The 12,691-nt window shown below is 34.9% G+C and overlaps 1 protein-coding gene across 1 annotated transcript; it reads right to left on the bottom strand.

Annotated features, from left to right (window-relative positions):
• Positions 1-11,100: 11,100 nt before the first annotated feature.
• LOC148215566 (olfactory receptor 14A16-like) lies at positions 11,101-12,018 on the bottom strand. The gene has a single exon (XM_088143057.1). It carries the CDS (start codon positions 12,016-12,018, stop codon positions 11,101-11,103), a length of 918 nt encoding a protein of 305 aa, XP_087999183.1.
• Positions 12,019-12,691: the final 673 nt, after the last annotated feature.

Genomic DNA, 12,691 nt, shown 5'->3' with positions numbered 1-12,691 from the left:
ACAGTTTTTTTCCCCCTATTATACAGTAGAACAAAATTACTGATGTTCCCTTCCACTGGTACTGGAGCCAGTAAATGTCTCTCTCTTTTCTTGTTAAAATGTTTCCATACTTGCTCATTTTAATATTGTTTGGATTTCCCTTGAAGGTGGTAAACTTAAGCCAATTTAGGATCTCTATTCCAGTGGACACGTGAGGCAAAGAAGGCAACAGAATGCATTTCCACAATTGTAAATACCTAAAGGTAATTTGAAAAGAGAGCAATGTTCCTTCTTGAAACATTTGGATTTTTCTCTTCAACAGACTTTTTTCTGGTAATTACTTTTGAAGACAGCTTTAACAGCAGTGCAATGTACAGTGGGGGGTTATTTTACTTTTTTTTGCTTGGTTGTCTAAAGGAAACCAATTCATATTCCCCTCCCCCTAGAATATTTCAGTACAAATCTTCCACTGATACATTCTAAGAGTGGGAGCTATTAATTGGCTGCCATTAAAAAAAGTTCCTCAGCACTTTTATAGGACAGAGCTTTGGGCATGAAATGCAAAACTGGTTGCTAATCTAGAGATCCCATCTCATTATTAGCATTAACACGAGAGAGCCCTGTGGGAAAACATGCTGTTTGCTATTTTGTAGCAATATTTTGCCTTCCCTGGAGAATCTTAAGCTTTGGGCCAGGGCAAAAGATCCATCACTGGATCTTTCAGCAGGATGTCAGGGAAGAAGTTTATTTAATTCAGCTATTTCCTTGCAGTAGGATGGATGGATGGATGGATGGATGGATGGATGGATGGATGGATGGATGGAGAAAGGAGTAACTTCCCTTGATATTTGTTTGATCTTACTAGTGCATCACTGAGAAGTGTGTTCAGCAGTCTACACTTCCAGACTCTGCCCTTGGTCAATCTGGAAGACAGATTCTCTAATACTCCAGTGAAACCACACCACTGCTCTTCTGGTCAGGGAGTTGTTAAACATCATTGCCCCTTTCATGGAATAATCTGAATATAATTGGGGGGAGATGGGCAGGGAGAAATTTAATAAACAAACAAACAAACAAACACATACATACATGCATACGTACATACGTACATACGTACATACGTACATAACCTTGAAATGGGAATAGCTAAAGCTCAAATTAGTCTCTCTCCACAGTCAGTTGGGGATGAAAGGCTGTGTTATGTCCTCAAAAAGTAAGTGGAGTGAATCCATGAAGTAGACTCCCTTTCAATCTTTTTCACAGTTTTTTTTTTAATCATAAAACCCACATTACTTATTTGCCAGGTGAAAATGGAGTGAGAGAGGCAAATACATCTCTTTCTGTCCAGAAGGAGTTAAATCACCTAAATGGCCAATTAATCCACTGTGACAGAATTTCTTCTAATGAGATTTTCTGATGATCATGATATCCAGATTCCATATTTTGTAGTCTTTCTCATCATTTAGTTATCAGTCTTAATTGGGAATTTTCTTCTAGTTGTAGCTGTGGTCCTAAATCACCACCTTCATGCTCCCATGTATTTCTTTTTGGTATAAGTTATAAAGCTTTCTCAACATGTACTCCCCACCTGTTTCCCCCCCCCCCCCTTTATTTATGAGCTCTGGTGTGTTTGCATTATTGAGGCCCCAGAGTCTTTCCTCCTCTACTTTGGACTTGCTGTCTGCTGTTCTCTACACAGTTTTTCAACCACCACGCATTCCTCTCATTTATAGCTTCAGGAAGAAGGACAACCAGGAAACTGTGTGGAGAATGCTTAAATAAAAAGTATAAGTTTTATCTATGCAGGCGCTCTCTCTCTCTCTCTCTCTCTCTCTCTCTCTCTCTCTCTCTCTCTCAGCATTATTCAGATAGCATACAACTCTGCCTTGCAAACTCCCCACACTAAAGCAATCACTCTTTAAGTGGGTCCTCCAAATGCTTAGAAGTGTTAATTACTGTATAAATGATGGAAAGGCCACTTAAAGATATGGCATAGAATTGTGCCACTATTGTAATATTTTGTTTAATATGGTTTTGGGAAGAAGAATTGGGCTTCAGTGTGATGGACTGATGCTGAATTTAATATTGAAAATTTGGAATTTATCAAGAAATGAAGAACTTTGGATTTAATATAGCTTGTGTTTTGAAAAAGATAATTCTTTTACAGCAGAAAGACAATTTCATTCTGGCCTTGTAAAGTCTGACTGATGGTATGTGTTTGCTCCATCCATATGAATTGATTCTCTATTGTCATAATGGAAAGATTGACCAATATTAATCTATGTGATCGAGATTAAATGTTGTGTTTAAAACAAAGCTGCTTCTTTGTGTGATTTTTATCTTTCCTTTTCTTGAGGGGGGTATTTGTTTTAAAGCAAATAAAATATTTTTAAAAGAAAACTGCTTTAGGCTGTGGCAGTTGGAGGAAGCTGACAAGTCAAATGTTCATTCAAGTAGCTTTTCATGTTCACAAGCTGATTTTCTTTTCCCATGAAAGGGAAAGCTATACATGAAAGTCATAGCTATATCCAGGTTCTTTGACTGCCATAGATTTTGAAGGATGCTTAGCTTATTCTAAAGTAAAGAATTCTGTAGACTTCACTGATTCACCACATTTAAAAGAAGCATATCTAAGAAGATGAAGGACTTCTTTTAGTGTCCATTTTGCTTCTGAAACAGATTGTATCAAATTGATCTTTATTTTGTGACATATGCTTCACTAACCAGGACTATTTATTTACCAAGTCAATTTGTCACTCACTCTCCCTATTTTTAATTGGTATTTCATTAAGGTATATTCAAGGTTCTTCTTATCTTTATTCCTATTGATTTACAAAATGAGTCACTTGTGTATACTTCAAGATGCTAGTTGATTTATATAAATTTAGTCTACTATTTTGAATACTTATATTCATGTCTTTTGAATAGCCCAGATTTAAAGGGGGGGGGGGACTTACCAATATTTCTATTCAAGAAAATGAACTATTATTTTACAACTTCTGCCCTCAAAAAGGTGCCAGATGGTGTGTCTGAGAGGTCCCTTCCCTTCCCTTCCCTTCCCTTCCCTTCCCTTCCCTTCCCTTCCCTTCCCTTCCCTTCCCTTCCCTCTGGAATTTCTGAAGAATGGAACTGTCTATGCCAGTGGTGTATTGGGGGTCAGAAGGATTAAGTGGAGGAGTTAGGCTGGCTCTCTATTCGGAGACAAGGTATCAGTAACAAGTCCATTTGATCTTAAAGGATGGTTTGCTTTCTACTTGCAGTGTTTGATCTTGCCTCTTGTGCATATGTCCAATGTAAGTAATATTTATCCACAAACATGTACCCATATAGTGGTCTATAATACAGCATTCATGAGGCATCCCTCGTAAGGAACATATTACTCCTTTGGTGAGGATTGGGATCCTGTTTCTCCTTTAGATAATCACTTGAGTGGTCAGCTTCTCAAATTCAGGACAAGTTATGTGTAAAAAAAAAGGGGGGGGGGTTAAATGAGACATTAAGCCAACTACTAAATATTGTGAATGAAGTCCTGATAAAAGGGCCTTGATGCAAACTCACGGTAGGTATTTAATAGTTTTTCTGTAGTAATACAATATGTAATCAGCTGGGTTTTCTTATTCCTTGAATAAGCATATTAGAAATCTGAAAATATTAATGATAATTAAATTGATACAAAACTGAGTTAATTATTATCATCGGTGTGCAAACTGTGCTCACCTGTCTAGTAGTCATCACACTGAACTCAATGAGCTTGATAGGTGGGGTAAAATTTTAGAGAATATAAAAACATCTGAAGGCCAGGAGTATTTGTAACCCTATATCTATGTGTAAAAAATACCTGCTAGCAATTCTGAAACACTTAAATTGAATTAAGTCCCACTGATGTTAGCAAACTAGAAACACAGAAACAGAAAAAAGAGGGAAAGAGATGGAGGGAGGGAGGGAGGGAGGGAGGATGGAAGGAAGGAAGGAAGGAAGGAAGGAAGGAAGGAAGGAAGGAAGGAAGGAAGGAAGGAAGGAAGGAAGGAAATTGTTTATTTGATTTGGTGAATTAGTAGAAAATATTCTTTGAAAGAACAGTTCCTTCTTGTTAATTTTATCCCGGTCTGTAAGATTTGGCTTTTTCTTGGAATCCTAAGTAGAGAGAAATTTAACAAAATTATCTATCATTCTATCACTATCTGTCTAAACTAAAATTAGCATGTATGTTGGATGAATAGACATGCATCCTCCTGTTCTGAATAATGCAACTCTTTACTTTGAGCAAGTAATTTATGGTTGACATTTGAATTTATATTCAATTTTAATTACAGATAAGTACGAAATAAATATTAAGAATGACATATAGCTATAATATCACTCTACATATTTTTCCATCAGCAATTATGTTTTATAGTCTATAATCATTACTTTTTGTCCATAATGATTCCAAAATACATAATTATCAACCAATTCAACATGAAAGGCTTCTTTCTGAAGGAACATTCTGATTAATTTGCATTTTTTCTTCAGTTGCTTCATAATCTTAATTATACAGATATACATTTTTCCTTTACTTCTTTGTATAGGCAAAGTGATGTCAAAGAATACTTTTAAAAATATTTCAGTGCAGTTTCAAGAAATGGATCATTTTAAAAACTGTACATAAATTTTTCACCCCCACTTCCTTCAGTTCTCTATTTCACTTTATCAACACCATGATATTTTGGTTTATTGTAAAAAAAATAACATAATCTTAAGGAATGGATCATTTCAAATCTTGTACACAAGTATTTTTTCCATCGCTCACACCACACCTATTATTGCTCATCTACTTCTTCCAGAAGCTGGAAGTGTTTATGAGAACTGGCAAGGGAGATCTGAAAGGGAAGCAACCTAGCCATTTCACTATGCAACAAGTAGTAAAGGGGTGTGAAGTTATAATTTATACAGCAACTCTAAAGTATTTAACAAGGATGGTTGTATTTCAAAGCTTGGAAGAGAACTGCATTTCATATTTTTTCTGTTGTTTTTTTCCCCAGTTTATTTAGAGACAGAAGGAGGAAACATGGACTGCAATGTTAACTATTCTTATGGATCTTTTTCTAAAGAGAAAACACGTAATTTTCAGAGGGTATAGCAAGCAAACTTCCTTACTGACTCTATAAGAGACAAAATAAATTTACAAAAATATCAAATTTATGGTAATTCGAAATTCAACTCCATTTCTAACTTAGATTCATATATATATATATATATCCAGTGTGGAGCCGTGTGGAGGGGAGGGGGAATAAGCATGTTAGTAAAAAAAAAAAAAAGTTAAAATATATTATCTGTGTTTTAAGCAGGCTGGCAGTTGTTCCAAAACCTTAAACCTGTGTCTTGGACCAATTGTTCTTTGTTAAAATCTCCTAAGTTTACATAATTTTGAGAAATAAAAACAACAATATTCTAAAAGGTTCTAATTCATCTTGTCCTCAAATAGCCACAAGAATCAGTAGTGGATTTCTAACAGGACACACAGCTCTCATGGGACAGAGATTTCAACATGGAATTCAAAACTTTTGCTAACCTAGAGACCATCTAGAACAGCTTTCTCAGGAACATTTTAGATTTGCTCCAGAGTGTCCCTGTTGCACTTTTAACCTCTATCTGATTTGACCTGAAGTTCTTAAAATATTTCAAGAAATGTGATAATCCCCTATTGGAACATATTGTTCTATCTTACAGTTGGCATTATTGTGGGGAATTATGATGTTTGATATTTTGGAGCAATATTTTGCCTTCACTGGAGAATCTTAAGCTTTGGGCCAAGGAAAAAGATCCACGACTGGCTCTTTCAGCAGGATGCCAGGCTCACTTAATTCATTTTTTTCCCCCTTAGAGTAAGATGATAGAGGAAAGATAGTTAGCAGATGATCATCAGTCCTTTTCTTGTTTCCTAATTTAGACTTTCAATTGAGCATGAGAGTTATGATCAATCTCCAGGGAGTGATTCCTTGAAGCATAGTAGAAAACTAGTGTGACATAAGTGTTCTTTCTTTCAGTCCTTCTTAGCAGGGAGTTAGAATGTATAAAATGATGGAAAAGCACAGGTGGATTTGTACGGTCACCTTTCAAGCATATTTCAAGAGAGCAACAAAAATAGTGGTAACTAAAACATTTAAGTAAAGACCACAATTCCTATGTGCTCAGGTTTTTAACTATCAAGTAATTGTGTAATTTTTCTTATAGGAAGACCATAATGTGTAATGTGATAAAAATCTCCTTTTTGACTGAACATGATTTTTATCAAGGGTGATATTGTACTGCTATTTTCACAGATCTACTGATCAGCTTTAAGACCTGAGTTGTGGTCCAAGTAAATAAGTTCTTAATCCCTGTATGTATGTATGTATGTATGTATGTATGTGTGTGTGTGTGTTTGTGTATATGCATGTGTGAATGTATGTGTGTATGGAGTGTATGTGTTTGTTTTCAACCATTATCATTCATTAGGTCTGATGGTAAGAGGAATAAACTGGGATAAAAACTGATCTATGAAAAAAATGTTAGCTGCTGTACATCGTCACTCATGAAGTCATAATACTAAAAAAAAGAGCTCTAAGAATAAAATAGTACTTTTGTTGTTTCCTTTTCTTTCTTTTTTTTTAGAAAATTGACTCAGTAAACACATGATAATGATCTGATTATGATATCCATTATTTTTTTAAATTGACACAGAACTTCTCTGGACCTATTAATTCATTAACTTCTTTATGCTGCATTTGGATGCCCACTTACATAACTGTGGACTCTACTGAATTCAGGGAATGTAAAGCACACAGACATATGTGTAAAACCCAGAAGGACTGTCTAGTAATACTCTATAAAAGTCTCTCTGTGTGTGAGTGTCTTTGTGTGTGTGCAGCACAGGATGGCAATCCTATATCCAGTTTAACTTAAGAAAATGTATATTTTAATAGAAATCTGTAGCATTATAAAGTTAATCTCTTTCCTCCCCCCAAATGTAACTGTAAAGGTTTCCTGTTGATTTATGGTTAATTAAATCATTATTTAATTCCTTATTTATTTTAAGGAAGCTGAAAATACTTAAAGATATTGCTTCCTAAAAGATATATGAATTCATTTTCCATCATGTTAGCAATTTAAATATATACTGTGTATGTGTGTGTATATATATATATATATATATATATATATATATATATATATAATAAAAACCTACATTATTCATTTACCTGGGAATAATGGATACGGACAGACAGAAAGAGAAATATATGTACATTTTATTATATATAGTTAGCACATTCTTTTCTTTTCCCATTAGCTTTTATTTCTCACAGGAAAGGTAATCTATATCCAGGTTCTTTGAAGGGTGCTTAGTTTATGTCTAAATTAAGGCATTCTATAGACTTCATTGATACACTGTATATAAAAGAAGCATATGTGAGAAGCTGAAGGACTCCTCATGCGGAGAAGCTCTCTGGAGCACACTTGGGCAATATCTCATCACAATTATACAAACTTAGTGTGCCATTCTGAATACTTATTTTTGTGTCTTTTGAATAGCCCAGATTTAGAAAAAAAGACCTTACTAATATTGCCATTCATGAAAATGTGCTATTTGTTTATAATTGGAATCCTCAACAAGGTGCCAGATGGGATTCTTTCCCTTCAGTCTTGTTTTGTCTGACCTTACATGTTGTGTTCTTTTTCAATCTCCAATTCATACAAATCCATGTTATCTAAACTCTTATGCTATGGTGGTTATTGGTCCCTGCTACTGTACAGGTTGTCTACCATTTTTATTTTTATTTTTTTAAATGTAACCACTTTAAATCCAAGACCAACAAGTCAAGGGCACGTTCTGCTCATTTGGAATAACTCAAAATATCTTTGTACTATGATCAAAAGAAAATTTTAGAAACACACGTTTCATTTCATTTAATGTTTAATAACACACATTGGAAGGATCGATAATGAAGCTCAAGCTCAGATATTTTGGTCACCTAATGCGAAGAGAGATCTCTTTGGAGAAGACCCTGATGCTGGGAAAGATTGAAGGCAAAAGGAGAAGAGGACGGCAGAGTATGAGATGGTTAGATAGCATCACTGAAGCAATGAGCATGAAACTGAGCAAACTCAGGGAGGCAGTGAAGGACAGGAAGGCCTGGCGCAATATGGTTCATGGGGTCACGAAGAGTCGGACACGACTTAACGACTAAACAACAACAACAACAACAACAACACACATCAGTTGCTGCTTGCTGCTTTGGGAATGGATGAGATGAAAAAGAAATTTTGATTACAAGTACAATACAATATACAGTACAATAACTTTATTGCAGTCATTAGCCAGCACAAGGGAATTGGCACTCAATTATCCAAAATATCCAAAAATAAATTGACAATACCAGGATAATTAGGAAAATTACATACAGACAAAGAATTTTGGCTAGAAGACAATATTAAATCAAAATGTGTGAAAGGGCTTACTTGATAACAAATAATAGTAAAGGACCAGGATTTCATGGGTTTTCAGAAGAATGATATAAATTATTTAATAGTCAAATATGATCAGCTTGATTTTAACGGAAGTGGACATGATTCTGAGTATAAATGAGTAGTATTGGATTTGATTGATCTGAATAAAGATGGAAAAGACAAAGCCGCAATTCTATCACTTGAGGTCGACAAATATTATTCACAAAAACTATAGACTCGATATGTATGTTAACTTTCTCTGGTAGGTAAAAATCTCCAAACCATATTTCTTAAAAGCTATTTGCCTGTTTCAGAGAATAAAGTCCTGTAACCTGTTGAGCTACGGTTATTATTGAAAAATAGCTGTGATCTAGTATATCTGATTAATTACCTTGTTTTGCCTGCATATCTATAATGGTATTTGAGAAAGACCTTGGAAAATGGGGCGAAGGGATGCTGCCCAGGGCAGAGCCCACAGCGGCACAATGGGTGGAGGAAGAGGTCAGAAGGACCTTCCCGAGCTTCCAGGTTGTAAAGGAGACACAGCATTGGGAGATTTGTGCTTTCAGACTTCCAAGATTCTGTTAATGAAGCCTTGAAATAAAGTAGAATTAGCTCTTCTGGTTGTGTTCGCTGTCTGGTCTACCTGGGAAGGCTGACAATATACAACAAGGCCCCATTAGAGATTACTGTACATTACTTGCAAGTAAATACAGTGGTGCTTAAGATGTTGTGAATCATTTTGAATTTTCAATATTTCTGCAGAAATATGACCCAAAACATGATCTGTTCTTCACACAAGTCATAAAAACAAATAAAGAGAAAAACAATTAAAGTCAAAAACATTATACTGGTTTGTTTATTCATCAAGGAAAATGATCCAAATAATAAATATTATATTAATGTAACAGTTAAAAACAAGTAGGAGAAAAAGACCCAGTCCAGTGTTTCTGTTGCCAGTCACTCATACAAAGTTATGACCTAAATAATTCCCCCTCCCCCCTTTACATCCAAATACCTGGAACATTCAAACCGAAAGGCTGGAATATTGTCCTATACATTAGACTATAAAAATGGAAAAAGAGGCATGCAAGGAGGATCTCTCATGGTAACTCTGTTCCATTCTCCAGAAATTCCAGAGGGAAAGGAAAGGAAAGGAAAGGAAAGGAAAGGAAAGGAAAGGAAAGGAAAGGAAAGGAAAGGAAAGGAAAGGAAAGGAAAGGAAAGGAAAGGAAAGGAAAGGAAAGGAAAGGAAAGGAAAGGAAAGGAAAGGAAAGGAAAGGACCCCTTAGATACACCATCTGGCACCTTGCTGAGGACTCCAGTTGTAAATTAATAGTTCATTTTTTTGAATTGAAATATTAGTAAGGTCCCCCCCCCTTTTAAATTTGGGCTATTCAAAAGACATGAATAGAAATATTCAAAATGGTAGACTAAATTTGTATAATTCAACTAGCATCTTGTATTTTACACAAGTGACTCATTTTGAAAACTAATAGTTCATTTTCTTGAATGGAAATATTAGTAAGGTCCCCCCCACCTTTAAATCTGGTCTCTTCAAAATACATGAATATAAGTATTCAAAATGGTAGACAAAATTTGCGTAATTCAACTAGCGTCTTGTATTTTACACAAATGACTCATTTTGTAAATTAATAGCAATAAAGATAAGAAGAACCTTGAATATACCTTAATGAAATACCAATTAAAAAGAGGGAGAGTGGATGACCAATCAAATTAGTAAATAAATAGTCCAGGTTAGTGAAGCATGTATCACAAAATATCGATCAATTTGATACAATCTGTTTCAGAAGCAAAATGGTCACTAAAGGAAGTCCTTCATCTTCTTAGATATGCTTCTTTTAAATGTGGTGAATCAGTGAAGTCTACAGAATTCTTTACTTTAGAATAAGCTAAGCATCCTTCAAAATCTATGGCAGTCAAGGAACCAGGATATAGCTATGACTTTCATGTATAGCTTTCCCTTTCATGGGAAAAGAAAATCAGCTTGTGAACATGAAAAGGTACTTGAATGAACTTTTGAATCGTCAGCTTCCTCCAACTGCCACAACCTAAACCATTTTTCTTTTAAAAATATTTTATTTGCTTTAAAACAAATACCCCTCACAAGAAAAGGAAAAATAAAAATCACCCAAAGAAGCAGCTTTGTTTTTAACATAGCATTTAATCTCGATCACATAGATTAATATTGGTCAATCTTTCCATTATGTCAATAGAGAATCAATTCATAGGGATGGAGCAAACACATACCTTCAGTCGAACTTTACAATATCAGGATGAAATTGTCTTTCCGCTGTAAGAGAATTATCTTTTTCAAAACACAGGTTATAATAAATTCAAAGTTCATTTCTTGATAAATTCCAAACTTTCAATATTGAATTCAACATTAATTCAACATATTTAAGTTTAATTCCTCTTTCCCAAACCATTTTAAACTAAATTCTATGCCAAATCTTTAAGTGCCCCTTCCATCATTTAGATAGTAATTAACATTTAGAAGCATTAGGAGGACCCACTTAAATATTGATTGCTTTCATATGAAGAGTTTGCATGGCAGAGTTGTATGTTATCAGAATAAAACTTATAAATATATACAGGGGGAAAAAAAGCCCTGCATAGATATGACTTGTACTTTTATTTTTTTAGCATTCTCCACACAGCCTTTTGGATGTCCTTGTTCCGGAAGCTATAAATGAGGGGATTGAATAATGGGGGCAAAACTGTGTAGAGAACAGCAGAGAGTAAGTCCAAAATATGGGAGGAAAGACTTTGGGGCCTCATATGGGCAAACATAGCAGAGCTCAAAAATAAAGAAAAAACCATCATGTGGAGAGTACACGTTGAGAAAACTTTATATCTGCCTTGAACTGAAGGGATTTTTAGCACAGCAGAGAAGATGTAGCCATAGGAAACAAAAATGAACCCACTACAAAATGAGTCTGCAATAATCCCTACAACCAAAATCAGTATTTGAGTAATTCTGGTATCAGTACATGAAATCTTCTGTAAGTGAGGGATATCACAGAAAAATTGCTGAATCCTATATGACCTGCAGAATTTCCATTGTAATACGATTACAGTTTGTAGCAATGCATGCATCATACAAGTAAGCCAGGAAGCAGCTACCATTTCCATACAAGCATTCCAGTTCAGGATGAGACTGTATCGCAGGGGATGGCAGATGGCCATGTAGCGGTCATAAGCCATGATGGTGAGCAAGGCAAGCTCAAAACCTGCAAAGGTCAAAACTGAGAAGACCTGAGCAGCACATCCAACATAGGAGATCACTTTGTTGTTTGTCAAAGATGTGGCCATGGCTTTAGGAAACATAGTCGAGATGAAGCAAACATCAGAGAATGACAAATTGGCCAAAAAGAAATACATGGGAGCATGAAGGTGATGATTTAGGATCACAGCAGCAACAAGAAGGAGATTTCCAATTAAGGCTATTAAGTAAATGGCAAGAAACACCACAAAATACAGAATTTGCATATCACGTTCATCAGAAAATCCCATCAGAAGGAATTCTGTCACAGTGGATTGGTTGGCCATTGAGTTTCTCTGACTCCTTCTAGGCAGAGAGAGATGATTATAGGCAATTAATAGAGGAAAGAAATATGGGTACAGAGTTCTTCTTAGTAATAATGATATATGCATACTATTAAATTAAATTATCACAGGGTTTGAAATATATTCAGTATCAGGGTTTCCCATTCATAAAATTGCAAAAGGGTACCTCAAACTTAAAAAAATATGTACCCAATATTTTTGCCCTTTCTACATTATATATGACAAAGCATATCAAATCCACTTTATCAGAATAGATTACAATGACAAAAAGAGACATTTTACAGAAGCAGATCATAATAATGGAAAAAACAAAATAAATGGAAGCTACAGAAAACTTTGATATGTTTTGGCTTGTTTGTAAGATTTTTTATTTTTTTTTACTAGTGGTGAATGTACTAAGTATAAACAGTAAAATGTATATCTATTTCTCTTTCTGTCACTTCCTTCCCTTTTTCCCCAGGTACATGAATAATGTAGGTTTTTATTTTTATTTTTTTTAAGAAACTGCAAGCATGATAGAAAATGAATACATGTGACTTTTACGGAGCATTACTTTTCTCTAAGTATTTTCACCTTTCTTACAATGAATAAGGAACTAAATAATGCTTAATTATGTAATATATTTACAGGAAACATTTACAGCTACATTTGGGGG

The sequence above is a fragment of the Python bivittatus genome, unplaced genomic scaffold, assembly GCF_059951505.1.
Source record: "Python bivittatus isolate LINGU-HERP-01145 unplaced genomic scaffold, Pbiv_v1 ctg000470_np1212, whole genome shotgun sequence".
Taxonomy (NCBI): Eukaryota; Metazoa; Chordata; class Lepidosauria; order Squamata; family Pythonidae; genus Python; species Python bivittatus.
This window is presented reverse-complemented; position numbering and strand designations above follow the sequence as displayed.